The 16,259-nt window shown below is 51.4% G+C and overlaps 1 protein-coding gene across 1 annotated transcript in view; it reads left to right on the top strand.

Annotated features, from left to right (window-relative positions):
- DNAH9 (dynein axonemal heavy chain 9) overlaps nucleotides 1-16,259 on the top strand; it is a gene marked incomplete at both ends in the record, with an annotated part of 144,840 nt that overhangs the window by 59,646 nt on the left and 68,935 nt on the right. The window contains 4 exon segments of the mRNA XM_082294246.1: nucleotides 418-651; nucleotides 6,044-6,304; nucleotides 8,829-9,254; nucleotides 12,888-13,007. Of these exon segments, the coding sequence (XP_082150372.1) occupies nucleotides 418-651; nucleotides 6,044-6,304; nucleotides 8,829-9,254; nucleotides 12,888-13,007 (1,041 nt within the window).

Genomic DNA, 16,259 nt, shown 5'->3' with positions numbered 1-16,259 from the left:
TCCCAGTGCTGACAACCTGCTATTAGAATAGAGATTTGTTTCTGTTTATTTAGTTTGTCTGGGCAGGATTTAGGAAGAATAAAGTCTACAATGTTTCTTTTTAGGAGTGTGCACTTCTCCCATTTGTACAGAAGAAAAGCCCAAATTTATACTTATAAGAGCTGTTATTTTGTAGAGAAATTGCTCGGAATAAGATAATGTGTGAGATAAAAAGATATCAAAAGAGGTATAAAGTACACGAGCAACAAAGTTATTTTAGAGATAACAGTGAAAAGGGATCAGCTGAGGTGTTACATCCTGGATTGTGCTGCAGCAGAATGAAAAGTTACCAAATTCCTTTCTATTCAGCACAGACCTGTGTTATATATAGTTTTCTATTTAAAACAACTTCTCCTCATCTCCCCATCTTCCCTTTAGGATTCAGTGAAAGATTCAATAAGCAAATTCATGGCCCACGTCCACATCAGTGTCAACGAGATGTCCCGGCTGTACCTGAGCAACGAGCGCCGCTACAACTACACCACCCCCAAGTCCTTCCTGGAGCAAATCAAACTCTACCAGAACCTGCTGCTGAAGAAGGACAAGGATTTAAAGGCAAAAATGGAGCGGCTGGAGAATGGCCTGGAGAAGCTCAAGAGCACTTCTGCACAGGTCAGAGCCCCTTGGGGTTGGTTTTCCTTGTTTCTCTTGTCTGGTTCGAGGGAGAACTTTACAGGGAAAAAAAATTCTGCTGGATCCTGGCTCTAGTCTGGGCTTCAGCTGGGTTTTTGGAGGAGCAGAAGTGATGCTCTGTGCTGGAAAGGAGAATGCAGAGGTGTGTGTCCAGTCTCTGCTGTTTGGGGGTAACTGAAAGATTTCAGTAAATAAAATGAGACTGGGATCCAGCTGTCTCTGCCATCCTCTTCTAGTGGTTAAATTTCAGCTGGGGTGATGAAACAGCTTAGGAAATACAGGACAGTCAGTGATCTTTGGAGCTGCATCCAGGAAATCTACAATAACTTCAGCAAGACTCTTTCAAACTAAATAGTGCATGCTGTTAAAATGAGGCTGATGTTCACTTCTCCTTCCATTATGCTATCCATCTTTAAAGAAAGCTAATACATGTCTGAAGTGCACATTAGTCATCCCAAAATCCCCCTGCTAAAGACTCACACTGGCACTCTCCTCTGGCAATGACTGGAAGTTGTTCTGGGTATTTCCCAAACCTCTCTGCAGTGACACCTACGTCTGTTGCTGCACTCCCATTTTTCTCTCCATTTCATATCCTATTAACTCTCACAGATGTTTGCTTGCAAAGCTTCTACAGTGGCAAATGGGGCTGTCCTGAAGCTGCTCTGGAGGAGTGCAGGGGGGTTGGTGAGAATGAAGGACTGGCAGGTCCATCCCCTTCCACACACCCGCTCTGGGTAGCGCTGGGGACATCAGTCACGTCTGTCACGCTCCAGGGGACACGCGCCTGCCTGGGCTGATGGATGGGCTGGGTTGGTGCCTCTCAGCACTGATATCTCCATCTCCCTTCAAACAGCCTCTGCTCACAGAGCAGGGCACAGGAGGGCTGAGCACATGCCACGTCCTGTGCAGGTTTTAGCATCTCCTTTGTAGGGAAGGGGTAGCAGAGAGCACTGGTGGTACCCACCAGAGCGACCAGGCCGTGCTCTCAGTGCTGACCTCACCTCACCACTGAAACTGTGGGAAAAATGAAACCCCTCCAACAATATTTTTAGTGTTAGAGAATCAAGGCATTCCTTTGTTCTGGCCAGGATGTGCAACCAAAATCACCCACACATAGCCCAGGTGTGCAGAGAAAATCCTTCCATGACACATGGATTTGACCAGATTTGTCACAAACTTTATACAGTCAAAACCCAGAGAGATTCGTTGGTTCAGTGTTCATTGGTCCCAAGTTACAGAGTTCTTCCTATTTGGTTTCCTGTTGGTTACAGATCTCTTCACCTCTGATGCTAATTAGGTCCTCATTCCTTGGTTCTCTTACCTCTCTTTTCCCAGTCCAGGTGTCTCTGACCATGCCAGGGGTGATGTTTGGGGTTGATGTTCATTAATGGCCGTTGACAGTCATTGTATTTTGTGTATCTTCTGTGCTACTCCCAGTCTGTTGAGGTGTTGAGTTCATCAGGCCTTGCCTGGTGGAGCAATGCCCTGGAAAGAAACTTCAATTCCCTTTCCTTGGGGTGAACAAACCTGACTGAAGTTATAAAATCAAAAATTTGAAACTTGGTATATTTTCCAACAACCTGACCTCACCTGACCTCACCTCGCCCATGCAGGCAGTAGTTCTGATGGACCTGTGGGGTGCTGCTGTTTTTTGAGGAGTCCCCAGTGGTGGGTAAGATGGATTAAGTTTATTTTTTGGGAGCAGCTGATATGAAATGAATCTTTTGAGAACAAGTCCCCGGGTCTGTTGTGACTCATGGGAACCCTTCTGCATTCTTCAGGCTTCTCTTCAGTGGCTGCTGTGTGGGCAGGGCTCTCTGATGAGCCACAAAGCAGTGGTGGAGGACTTGGAGGCAATGGGAAGGATGGGAAAATCAAATCACAACAAGGGTGAAAGAGCACAATGTTTGTGTCTGGTTGGGGTGAGGCTGGGGTGAGAGGTGCCTCCTTGTGCAGGTAATTAAGATGCAGAGCAGTGAGGACAAATATGTCAAATTCGAGTTTAAAATTAGCACTGGGGGCCTAAAATTAAACACCTAAATTACCAGATGTGCGCAACAGTCAAATCTGCTGTTGATTTGAAAGCAGAGTGTGGATGTTTGTCAGGACTGGAAATCACACCAGCATGTTCAATCTTGAATATGGATTTAAAAGGTTGAACTTTACATTCACCCGTGGAAATGCTTGGTCTTGGGGCTGAGGAAGTGATGAGTCCTCTCTCTCTCTCTCAGCTGTGTCATCTGCAGGTTGTGCTTGGGAGTGATGTGCTGGGGGTGGAGGGGCATTTTCAAAGCAAAAGTAGAGGATTTTGATCCCTGGGTGTCACCTGGCTGTGTCTCAGCTCTGAGGACTGGCGCTCAGCACTGGTGTTCTCCAGGGTCCTGCTGCTTGGTGCCATGACAAGTTAATTGTGAGCTTTGTGTGTTTCTGTGGGCTCAAAGTGGCCTCAGCACGAGGGGCTGTGGGGCCAGGAGCTGCAGGTATTTTTGACTTTGCTGTTCCAGTTTCAAAAGAACCTCTCTGCCTCCTTTTACTGTGGTCCCCTCTACCCTTTTTTTGTCCTTTGGAGATTCGGACACCTTGATGCTGTTGACCAACCTTTCTCCTCCAGCAATGTTTCCCATCAGCTCATAACCATCTCTCCCTGCAGACAGAAGCATCCTCAGCACTCAGGGGAGCTGAAGCCTCCTTCCTATTAGGACATAATGGATTGGGAAGACGTGTGGGATGAGTCATTTGTTTTTCAGAGTGCTGTGTGCCACCAAGAGGTCAGCGCCCATTGCTGAGTAATTCTGAGGATGGCTTTGGTTAATATTGCATCACTGGATTCCAGATTCGAGCCTGGCTGGTGCTATCAATTAATCGCCGACCTTTTGATGTATTTTGTGTTCTTGAAACAAGGCAGGGACAATCAGATAAAATGAGTCTTCTGGGAGCCTGCCCTCCAGGTTTTCTTCTCTTTAATAATTTTTCTCATGCTGTTCTGATCGTAGGCAAGGGCTTCTCCCTTCCTTTCCCTGATGAAGTCACAGCACATTACCCTTGAATTTCTCATTTGCTTTGCTCTTTCGCTTTCCACCTCACATTACTAATTGCTTATCAGATTGTTCTGCACTCAGGAAGCTGCTCACAGGTTTCTCATGGAATCACAGAATCCAGAATGGTTTGAGTTGGAAGGGACCTCAAAGTTCATCTCATTCCAGCCCCTGCCATGGTCAGGGACACCTCCCACTGTCCCAGGCTGCTCCCAGCCCCAATGTCCAGCCTGGCCTTGGACACTGCCAGGGATCCAGGGGCAGCCCCAGCTGCTCTGGGCACCCTGTGCCAGGGCCTGCCCACCCTCACAGGGAAGGATTTCTTCCTGATATCCCATCTAACCCTGCCCTCCTTCAGTTTGAAGCCATTCCCTTTTGTCCTGTCACTGCAGGCCCTTGCAAATAGTCCCTCTCCTGCATCCTTGCTTTTTTAAAATCCTGACAATGTCTGCAGTCATTTCCCCTCCCATTGCTGCATGTGCTCGGCAGGGCATTGTCTGTTCCCCTGGGCTGAGCTTACCCTGCTCTTTGTGGTGCTGTTGAGTGCCCATGGATTCTAATCCCCTGCTTGTTTTGTCCTGCTCATGTAAACCCCAGGAGCTCCCGTTTGTGTGAGTATCCAGCACACAAAGGCTGATTTCTGGGCAGAAGGTCACAGCCATATCTGCCATCAGCAGAGCCCACTTCAATTTCCTGCAGCCCCCGAGACGTGGAGCTGAACAAGGAGCTGCCGCTGGGTTTGTCACACGAGGGGATTATGTGCTCACGTGAGCCCAGATTTACAGCTGTGCCTTTGTCCTGGTGAGAGCAGTCCCACAGTGCCAGGCAGCAGGGGATGGTGATGGATGGAGGGCATGTGGAGAGCCCTGAAAAACTGCTCTCCACGTGAAGCCGATGCCAAATGTCAACAGCTTCAGTTTGTGGATTGCAGCCTGTGCTCTCCCTTCTGGTATAGCCAAAACGAGTGTCTGGCTTCCCTTCCTGTAAGGATTTTTGTGTGGGTAAAGATGTGCCCCAGGAGCTCTGAGTGAACCTTTATGAGATTGATATCAGGCAGCAAAAGCCTCTGTGGTCTGCCCAGAGTCTGGGTAAATTCACTGAAACGGGGATTTTAGCAGGAGTTTTTCTGTCTGCAGGTGAGAGCCTGTGTGAGCTTCCCCCTGGGCAAACGCTGCTGAGGGCTCCTGCTGTGAGCAGGGTGTGAGGAGCTGCCACCACGGCCCTGCTGGTGGCCTCCTGGCTGCCATCTCAAGGGGACATCCCTTCTCAAGCCCATCTGACATCACATTTAAAGCCCCTTGACCCTCAGAGCTCTGCCACGGGCTGGAGCTGTCAGCAGATCCCAACTGCAATCTTCCTGGGGAGAAAAATGGTGTTAGGAAGGAATTGTTCCCTGTGAGGGTGCCAGGCCCTGGCACAGGGTGCCCAGAGCAGCTGGGGCTGGCCCTGGATCCCTGGCAGTGCCCAAGGCGAGACTGGATGGGGCTTGGAGCAGCCTGGGACAGTGGGAGGTGTCCTTGCCCATGGCAGGGGTGGCACTGGGTGGGATTTAAGGTCCCTTCCCATCCAAACCATTCCATGGCTCTGTGATTCCTGCCACAAGCCTGCAGCACCAATGGTTTCAGAGCAGGTGCTGCCCCTGCCCTGTGCCTGGGGCCCAGGCTGCAGGGGTGGGAGGGTCAGGGTGTGCCAGGGTGAGCAGGAGGCTCGGGGAGTTCCTGGGGCACAGGTCCTGCTCCAAACCTCCATGTGCCTGGGTTTGCTGGTGGCAAGGCTGAGAGGCTCAAGTGTGGCTGAATTGCAGCCCTTGTCACCTCCCCAAGGCACAGCACCTGCACACCTCTGTCCGGGGGGATGTGACATCAGAGCTCGTGCACAAAGCTGAGGGTTTTGGCTTTACAATGACAGAAGCTCCCTTCACGTGCCTGGTGTGTGATGGGGCTCCTGGGCTGTATGAAATCATCCCAAGGATATCTGAAATATGCTTCCTCCTCCTTGCCACTGGATGCTGCCCAGAGCAGTGTCCGTGTTGCCTTGGTCCCTCTGTCCGGGAGCAGGGCTGGGTCAGCTCCCAGAGCCGTGCATCCTGCTGGAGCCGGGCTCTCTGATGGGCTCCTCACTGCTTCCAGCCTGCTCTGCCGTGTGGACCATGTGTCCCACGAGCAAAGGGAGCAGCAGGCTCTTGGCAGTGGCCAGAAATGCTCCCCTGTGATGCCAGGACTCTGCCTGACAGCCAGGCCCTCCCTGCCCTTGGGTCCTGCTGCAGGGTGAGCCCGTGCTGGGCACTGAGGAGCAGGCAGGGCAGCCCAGCTCCCACACACGTCTCTGCCCTGCAGGTGGATGAGCTGAAGGCCAAGTTGGCAGCCCAGGAGGTGGAGCTGAAGCAGAAGAATGAGGATGCTGACAAGCTGATCCAGGTGGTGGGTGTGGAGACAGAGAAGGTGAGCAGGAAGAAGGCGGTGGCCGATGAGGAGGAGCAGAAGGTGGCCCTCATTGCCCAGGAGGTCGAGCAGAAGCAGAAGGACTGTGAGGAGGACCTGGCCAAGGCTGAGCCTGCCCTGGCAGCTGCCCAGGCTGCTCTCAACACCCTCAACAAGGTAGGGTGAGGATTCCCATGGGAACCCAGTGTTTTTCCTCTGCACTGGGGTAGAGGGGCTGTGTCATCTGATGGCACAAGTTCTGGGCATTGTACTGTCCCTCCTCCAGCTTCCTCCCTGCTGGTGCAGAAGTGTTTAAAAAAAGATTGGATGTGGCACTCAGTGCCATGGTTTAGTTGACAAGGTGGTGTTAGGTCATAGGTTGGACTTGATGATCTCAAAGGTCTTTTCCAACCCGGTTAATTCTGTGATTCTGGGGTTCCTGGTGGAACTCAGAGCACCCACGAGGCTGGACCACTCATTGCCATGGAGAGGAGCAGGCAAAGCTGGTCCGAAGGAAGATGCCATTGGGAAAATGTGTAATCAGGAGATAAGCATTGCTCTGATTGCAGGAGATTGATTTTGGGAAAACTTTTTGTACCTTGAAAGGTTTGTCCTTCAAGCACGCTCCAGGGGTTCCCCTTTGGAGCCCGAGACTTTGAGATGTGGCACTCAGTGCCATGGTTTAGTGGATGAGGAGGTTTTAGGTCATAGGTTGGACTTGATGATCTCAAAGGTCTTTTCCAGCCTGGTCCATTCTGTGATTCTGTGATGTGCCTGAGAGATGGACCTGCACTTTGCTTTGGTCTGTAGCTCATGCAGTGTCCTGGGGCAGCAGCAGTTGGAAAACCCACAGGCACAGCAAGGCCTCAAAACATGGCTCCATCACAGCCCTGCTGGGGGACAGGAAAGCACCTTGGAGTCATCCAGAACAGGGTTTCTGTTGGATTAGCCTTTGGGAAGGAGGTAGCTGTGCTGCAGACATGTGTGCTCTGGGTTTCCTTCACGGGAGGGAAAGGATTGTGCTAGAGGAAAATGTTTGTCTCTCCATTAGTTCCAGTTTTGTGCTGGAGCTGTGGAATCTCTCATTAGGCAAAGATGGGGAAAATGCTGGGATTTTCTCCAGGGAGCTGTAAAGCAGCAGTAGCAGAGCAGTGGAAGCCACAGTCTCCTTTACCTGCTGACTGGGAATGTGTCAGAGAGCCCGACCTGCTCGCTGACATGAATGATCAACAATGTTTGTATGTGTTTGTACAGCTTCTTCTCAACTATCTCAGTCATCTTCCTTGGGCTGCAGGGTTATTTGCAACATTAATAAGGAAAACAGTGAGAAAGCTGTTGAGTACAATCCAGTAATGAATCCATACAGTCAGTGAGGGTGTGGATGCATGGACATCTCTGTGACACTGCAAAAGGAGAGCAGCCATGGCCACTGGGACATGTCCAGGCTGTTTCCTCCTCATCAGCTGCACCTTGAACCCACCTTGATTTCTACTCCTGTGTTTGTGCTGGATTATCCTTCTGATGCTTTAAATACTCCCTTTTGGTGCCTCCAGAACCCTCCGGAGCCACACTGCTCTCAGGACAGCTGGCCCTGCTCAGCCTTGGCAGGGTTAATTCTCTCTGTGTTCCTGACAGTTTAAACTTTCCTTTTCCTTTTCCTTTTCCTTTTCCTTTTCCTTTTCCTTTTCCTTTTCCTTTTCCTTTTCCTTTTCCTTCTCCTTCTCCTTCTCCTTCTCCTTCTCCTTCTCCTTCTCCTTCTCCTTCTCCTTCTCCTTCTCCTTCTCCTTCTCCTTCTCCTTCTCCTTCTCCTTCTCCTTCTCCTTTTCCTTTTCCTTTTCCTTCTCCTTCTCCTTTTCCTTTTCCTTTTCCATGGACTGGCTCAGCCTGGCTTTGGCTGTGTGGGTGGGACCTACTGCAGCCCCTCTGTCACCTGCTGTAATGCCTTTTGCAGGGGCTGGTGGCAGTGAGAGTGACTGAGGCCAACTGAGAAGCTATTTAAAGTGTTATGGAGAGATAAGTCTGTACATATATGAGATAATTACAAATATATAGAAGATAACTGAGGTCATTATTACATAGATCATGATGAATGGCATGTGGGTTGTGACAGACCCAGTGCAGAGCACCTGCAAAATAAAAATCTGCAAAGCCAGATGTGATAGCGAGTTTGAAGAGTTGGGAAATCAGGAGTTAGAGACAAAAATGCCCTTTTGGCTCCTCCAGTGCAGTTTGGCTGCTTGCCCTGTGAGGGTGCCTGGGCTCCTTCTCAGCTGCTGCTTTCCCTGAACTCTGAGGGCTGCAGGATGTGGGAATCAGAGGATGGCTTTGGCATTGGCATCTCAGCTGGGGTAGGAGGGAGCATGAAGGGAAGCTCTGAAGGTTGTTTTAGAGGGCCTGGGGGTTATTCCTATAGGTTTCATTCTTATTTATCCCAATCTTCTGAGAGGGCATAAAGCTTCCTGCTCCCCCAGGAGTGTGGGGAGGAGCAGTGTGCTGTGCTGGCCCCAGGTGGGATGTCAGGAGCAGGGAATGGAGCAGCTGTGCTGCAAACAGGCAGAGCAGTGATCTAAAGGGAGCGCTGCTGGGGCCGAGAGGAGCCCAATTTATCAGATTGATAGCCTGGGAGCCTGACTCTATTAGTGGCAGAGTGAAAAGAAAGCCCATTTGTTTTTATCTAACAACCTTGTTTTCCCCTTTTCAGACCAATCTGACGGAGCTGAGGTCCTTTGGGTCACCTCCTTCTGCTGTCAGCAACGTCACCGCAGCCGTGATGGTGCTGACAGCCCCGGCAGGGAGGATACCCAAGGACAGGAGCTGGAAAGCAGCCAGAGTGGCCATGGCCAGGGTAGACAGCTTCCTGGACTCCTTGATCAAGTTCAACAAGGAGAACATCCACGAGAACTGCCTCAAAGCCCTGCAGCCCTATTTGCAAGACCCCAAGTTCAACCCCGAGTTCGTGGCCACCAAGTCGTCAGCGGCGGCCGGGCTGTGCTCGTGGGTGCTGAACATCGTGCGCTTCCACCGCGTGTTCTGCGAGGTGCAGCCCAAGAGGCAGGCGCTGGACAGGGCCAATGCTGAGCTGGCAGCAGCCCAGGACAAGCTGGCCACTGTCAAGGCCAAAATCGCCGTGAGTGCCCTTGGGGGGACCCGTCCTGCTTGTCCCTGCCTGGGGGAATCCTCTCCTTCGGGCAGAGCTCAGCGCTTGTGTCCTTAAGCAGGGGTGGGAATCCAAAGGTTTGGGGGGTTGTAGGGTTTTCTCTCCCTCCTGGTGCACTGGCAGCCCCAAAATCCAGCCCTGTGCTGGGCTGAGCCCCCAGCGTGGGCAGCAGGGGAGGGGAAAGGGGGGGTTCTGCCCCTCTGCCCCTGTGCTCAGGTGAGACCCCACCTGCAGAGCTGCCCCAGGCCCTGCACAGGAGGGGCCTGGAGCTGCTGGAGAGAGTCCAGAGGAGGCACCAGGATGAGCAGAGGGATGGAGCAGCTCTGCTGGGAGGAAAGGCTGCGAGAGCTGGGGGTGCTCACCTGGAGAGGAGAAGGCTCCAGGGAGAGCTCAGAGCCCCTTGCAGGGCCTAAAGGGGCTCCAGGAGAGCTGCAGAGGGACTGGGGACAAGGGGTGGAGGGACAGGACACAGGACAATGGCTTCAAATTGAAAGAGGGGAAATTGAGGTTAGATATAGGGAAGAAATTTTTGCCTGTGAGGGTGGGGAGGCCCTGGCACAGGGTGCCCAGAGCAGCTGTGGCTGCCCCTGGATCCCAAGGCCAGGCTGGACATTGGGGCTGGGAGCAGCCTGGGACAGTGGGAGGTGTCCCTGCCCATGGCAGGGGGGTGGAACAAGATGATGTTTAAGGTCCCTTCCAACCCAAACCATTCTGTGATTCTGTGACAGTATATTGCTGCTTTCATTTCCTCTGTTCTTCTCCAGCCTTGCTTGCACCTGAAGAGGAAGGTTAACTATGAATCTTTATTAGTCCCACCTAATTTTTTAAATTTTACCTCTACTCCTAGGTCCTCAGAAATCCCATCATCTCACACCAATGTGTTCCTAGTGTGCTGCACAGGGCAGGGGACAGGGGCTGGAGGCTGATTCAGTGCTGGGAGCACAGAGCTGGGCTGGCTCCACACTCAGGCTCTGGTTTTGCAGGAGCCTCATTTGTCATGGCACAGCTCCCTCACAACACACCGTGGATGTTATTTGGATTTTTGCTCCTTTTAAAAAAAAAAGTTAAAAAAAATCTCTGAATAGAAGAAATTCCAGCCTGATTGAAAATGCATTTCCACGGAGGGTAGAGTGAGGCCTTTATCGTTTTCCTTCAGAAAATTATCTCTATGTGAAAACACATCCTGCTTTATCCTGCTTTTCTCCCTGCTCCCTCCCAGCACGATGCCTGCTAAGAACAGGCCGTGGGAAGCAGCTGCTCCAGAACCTGCCTGGTTTTAGGATGCTTTGGGATCTCTGGGAGTGAAATCCCTTCCGTGACCCACAGCAGGGGCAGGGTCCCAGTGAGTGACCAAGGGGCAGCAGGTCCCTCTGCTCCCCTCACCCCTTCCACCAGCACATCACCCTGTTAGAAAACACATTGCTCTTTTGATGTTTCCAAGGGCTTATCATTCTTAAAATGCTTACTACACTTTTTAACTAAAAATACAAAAAACCGGTGCTGAGCTCCTGCTGCAGATGAAAGGAGGCACCTGGAGCAGGGCTGGATTTAGAGGGCTTTGGTGTCCAATTCTCCCACCTCAGATGTGCCATACAGTGCTGGGGAACTTTTTTCATCCCTTTATGCTGCTCTTTTCGAAAGCTTTTTATTCCTGAGGTTTTTTGTTGTATTTTTTTTTTCTAAGGAGTGGGATTTTATTAAAGAAAATTGCAATATTTGGGGAGATTACTGGTGCTCCTCTGGCATGCACTGAAAAACCTGCCTGGTTTAGGGGCCTTCTCCTCTCTGCAGATGGGGAATGATGCAGGGTAGCGTGGGAGGGATGTGGAGGTATGTCCTTACTTATCTGGAATATCTTGGAGAGCTTCACTGCTGTGTGGTGATTCATACCTGCTCACAGCTGGGCCCCAAGCTGCCACATACTCATTTGTAGTAATAAATGAGAACATTCTGAATGTCCAAAACATTAAGGACTTTCTGTCTTCTTTGCCTGCCTGGGAATTCAGTGCTCTGCCCCTGGGGGCTGGTGGAGGTGGAGGCTGTTCACAGCACACAGCTGTATTTGTGTGCCCCTGGTGGGGCCCTGCAGGCCTGCTCTGTCCTGCAGCCCAGCTCCAAGTACGTATTCTATAGATCCTCAATTATCACATCCTGCTTCTATAGTGGAATATCATCTATACGAGCCTTTGTAGGCTCACAGATCCAAATGCACACAGGGACAGAAACTTTTGGTGTTATTGTTCCAAGGCAGGTCAAGGAGAGGCTGCTTTGTGTTTGCCAGTATCCAGGAGAGCTGCAGAGATCTCTAATATAATCCTTTTTCATTTTTGGGTTTGTTTCTAGCGTGTAGCTCGGTGTTAAAGTGATTTACAAGCAGTTTAGCCTTAAGCAGTCTGCACTGGGTGCAGATAAAATCAATTATTACTTCTCTTATCAGAAGTGAAATGCTCCAAGTGCTTGTGGGAGCTGTTGGCTTGGTTTAGATCCGAGTGTGAGCAGCTCTGTCCAAGCAAAGGGCTCTCCAGCTTTTTCTGCAGCTGCTTTGGTCTCTTCCTGCCCCTCCCAGCCCAGTGACCTGCAGGGGACATGGCACCATCTCACTGGGGGCTCCTGGCCCATGTTTGAGCCAGCTTGAAGAGCAGAACCATTTTATTGAATGACTTTTTATATTCCTTGCTGGAAGCACCGTGAGGGCATAGCTTGGAGATGGTTCAGGCAGAACTGCAGGAGCCCCTTGGGGATTTGAGCAGGACTTGGGGAATCAGCAGAACCTCAAGGGCTGGTCAGAGACAAGGGGCTGTAGCATCAGGAAATACCAAATTTGGGTTCCTCAGCTGCCTGCTCGTTGCTCTGCCATACACTTGTCATCAGGGCTCAGCCAGAAACCCCAAATAAATCCATTTTGCGTGTCCTTTGCCTCTGCTCTGTGCCAAGGCTGTGAGTCCCAAGCAGTGGCACAGCCCAGCCCAGCGCTGCTCCGTGCTGGCTCCCAGTGCCAGCCCGGGGTGGATGAGCTGGGCTGGGGCTTGTTCAGCCCTGCCACAGGGCAGGGCAGCTCTGGACAAGGGTTTGTCTCAGGATCACAGGATCCCAGAATGGTTTGGGCTGGAAGGGATCGCAAAGCCAACCCAGTGCCACCCCTGCCATGGGCAGGGACACCTTCCCCTGTCCCAGGCTGCTCCCAGCCCCAGTGTCCAGCCTGGCCTTGGGCACTGCCAGGGATCCAGGGGCAGCCACAGCTGCTCTGGGCACCCTGTGCCAGGGCCTGCCCACCCTCCCAGGGAACAATTCCTTCCCAATATCCCATCTCTCCCTGCCCTCTGGCACTGGGAAGCCATTCCCTGTGTCCTGTCCCTCCAGCCCTTGTCCCCAGTCCCTCTGCAGCTCTCCTGGAGCCCCTTTAGGTACTGGAAGGGACTCTAAGGTCTCCCTGGAGCTTTATCCAGGTGAACACTCCCAGCTCTCCCAGCCTGGCTCCAGAGGAGAAGGGCTCCAGCTCCTGGAGTGTCTTCATGGCTTTTTGGACTCCTCCAACAGCTCCCCATCGTTCCTGCGTTGTTAAAACCGTGCTGTTCCTGACTTCCTCCTGTTTTTCATGTGCAGCGCCTCAACGAGAACCTGGGCAAGCTCACGGCCAAGTTTGAGAAGGCCACGTCAGACAAACTCAAGTGCCAGCAGGAAGCTGAAGCCACAGCCTGCACCATCACCCTGGCCAACCGCCTGGTGAGTGCCAGCAGGGCAGCTCTGGTGGCACAGGAGGGAGGGGCCAGGGCTGGGCTGAGCCCCGTGCACACAGCACGCTCCATCCTCCCGTGGTTTTGGAAATGTTTGCTGCACTGCAGCAGGTTTCAGTAAGGAAAACACTTTTGCAGTGGCTGTTTCTGTGCATCAGGGCAGCTCTGCTCGTTAAGGTGCCTGGCTCTGCTGCCATCACAGCTCTCGTCTCCTTCTTGGGCCTTAAAGGTGTGAGCAGGTACTGATGGGCCAGAGCTCTATGAGTCAGAAGTGGTATCATAAAAACAAAGGTGGGAATTTGCCTGCAGCTTTGCAGGTCTTGAAATGACAAGAATTGGAATGAAAAGTTCTCTAAAAGCCTCAGTGTCCTCCAAGTCAGAGTACAAAGGCATTTAGAGAGGGGCCTGCAAAGAGCTGGAGAAGGGTTTTGCATCAGGAACTGTAGTGACAGGACAAGGGAGAATGAGGAAAACTGAAAGAAGGGAAATTTAATTTAGATATATGGAAAAATCCTTCCCTGCGAGGGTGGGCAGGCCCTGGCACAGGGTGCCCAGAGCAGCTGGGGCTGCCCCTGGATCCCTGGCAGTGCCCAAGGCCAGGCTGGACATTGGGGCTTGGAGCAGCCTGGGACAGTGGGAGGTGTCCCTGCCCATGGCAGGGGTGGCACTGGGTGGGCTTTGAGGTCCCTTCCAACCCCAACTCTTCTATGACACCACATCCCAGGCCAGGCCACATCTCTTCCCCACCCCATGACCTGGGAACAGCTTCCAACCTCAGCAGTTCTGTGATTCTACACTGTCCAAAATTCATCATTTCTACAGTGTAGGCAAGGAACTCCTCGCATCCCAGGCTCCTGCCTTGCACTGCACACCATCTCCTGTGTCATCCTGGCTTTGATCTGGGAACAGAACCTGACAGCCCTCACCGATGTGCAGCTCATTTGACATTCAAGAAGTGTCACCAGTGTGGCTGTGGGTAGAAATAAGTTCCCAGACTTTGAAACAAACACGTCTGAGGTTGTATAAAGAATGTAACTGAAGATGGAGAGCGATGCTTTGGATTGACAAATGAACCTGGGGGATTGAGTCCAGTGCCACATTGGCATCTCAGGAGCTCCTGGTGACTTCTAAGGAAGAGGCTTCAGGATCCAAGGGACAGAATCTGTGCACCAGAAAGGGAGGCTGGCTGCTGAGTGGTGTTTGTGAGTGGGTGTGTGCTAATGCAGAGGAGGAAATCTAGTGGTGACAAATGCTAAATAACGTGTGCAGGGAAAACAAACTGTAATCATGCAGTTACATGGATAGGGCCTAATTGCACCATTATCACTCACAGAAGAGCTCTTGGAGTTGTTGCAGAGAGTTCTCAGGAACAGCAGCGTGGCACTTGACAGGAGGAAAAAAAGACAAATTGAATATTACTAATTGGTAGAAAAAACCTCAGGAAACAGAAGTTAAGCGTCATTGTATCGGGTCTGTCAGTGCCTACATCCCACACGTGGTTACCCTATCTGAGAGGGCTGTGAGCAGCCTAGGAAAGCTACAACAAAGTGTGTAACCACTTCCACATGAGAAGAGAGGGAATAGATTAGGGCTGTTCCCTTTGGAAAAGGTGTAGAGGGGATGGATGGGATGGAAGCTCCTAAAGTCATGACTGGTGTGCAGAAGGTGGATGGGGAATGGTGAATGGTTGTTCATGTTGACATTACCAAAGAGCCAAAGGTAATCGAAGGAGTAGCTTTTAATTTGCTGCTTGCTAAATAAAAAGAATTCCAATGACTTCTAGGATCTGAGGTGGGAGGCACCTGGGATGTCTGGAACGTTTTAAAACTGGCAGTAGTGTGTGATCCAAGCAAAGGAGAAGAAAAAAGCCTCTAGGACCTAAGGAGATAGAAAGTAACCTGAAAAAATTAATTAGGAGCATGGAAGCACCTCTGAGTACTGGGAAAATCAGATCAATAAAGACTTCTTGGTGTTAGAAGGGAGAAAGATGGGAGTTGACCTCAAGGAGACTGGAGGGGAGACCTATGGATGCTTCATCTATAAAAACTACAAAGGAAAGGTGCAAGAACTGGGCTCTGCCCTGTAACTGTAGTTGAGATTAAGGATAATTTATGAATGATCCTTAAAAGTGACCAATAACTTAAAGGCACTGCTCTGCTTCTTTTTCGAGAAGTAGGATAAGATGAGATATGTGGGCTGAGACCAGGGCCTGTCGAGTTCCAGCTGGACTCCTGCAGGTGTCCAGAACAGAGGAGGAGCAGGGCAGGTATAGCCTGTGCTGCCTGATCCTTGTTATTTTCCAGCCTTTGTTCCACTGTAAGGAATATGGCTTTCCATGATAAAACAAACTTCCAAGGCTGACAACATAAATCTGGGAATCCCCCCACATAAAGAGGCAGCATTGCTGTAGATGGAAGAACTGGTTGGTGTGGATATGGGAACCACAGGAATGGGATGAGGTTCAGTGATGCAAGATGCAGACCTGTGCCTATGGATTGAGAACAGATCGTTCCCCTCTGAACCAGGAGCTCAGGGCAGCAGCCAGGGAGGCTTGGATGTGTTGGATCAGGCTTTGCCCTACGCATTGTGCAGCCCTAGGAAAGGCAGCTGAGGTCCTAATCCTCTCATGAGTATCTTCCTAGCAAGGCTAAGGGGACATCAGCCCAGTCTGAGACCAGCAAAAGGCACTGGGGAACCTCTGCAGCTCTGTGAGGATGGTGGCGGCTCATGTTTGTGCACAGCAGCTCAGCTGGGGCACATTTAGGGACAGCTCTGAGGTCGGGTGGGACAAAGAAAACCTGAGGCTGCTCTTTCTGCTCCTGGGAGGGGTCAGACTTCCCAGAGGCAGTTTTCCCTGATCCAAAGGGGCGGTTTAAGCAGGGCAGAAAGGCCATCAGAGGTATTTTTGCAGGTGTCTGTTAGTTCTTGTGTTCATCAGAAGAAACTGATTGTCTGGAGAAGCTGTGGCTGCCCCTGCATCCCTGGAAGTGCCCAAGGCCAGACTGGACAGGGCTTGGAGCAGCCTGGGACAGTGGGAGGTGTCCCTGCCCATGGCAGGGGTGGCACTGGGTTGGCTTTAAGGTCTCTTCCCACCCAAACCAGCCTGTGGTTCTGTGATTCCATGAGTCATAAATGAGCTGGTGTGCAGGGAGTCGCGCGGCTCCACAGTGGTGATGTCGACTGTCTATAAAGAATTGTAAAAATAGTCCCAAGTGATGGAGGGGTGAAACACCAGGTAGAT

This window comes from Coloeus monedula, assembly GCF_965178545.1.
Source record: "Coloeus monedula genome assembly, chromosome: 19".
NCBI classification, from domain to species: Eukaryota; Metazoa; Chordata; class Aves; order Passeriformes; family Corvidae; genus Coloeus; species Coloeus monedula.
The sequence above is the reverse complement of the archived record's forward strand: the minus strand, read 5'-3'. Positions and strand labels throughout refer to the sequence as shown.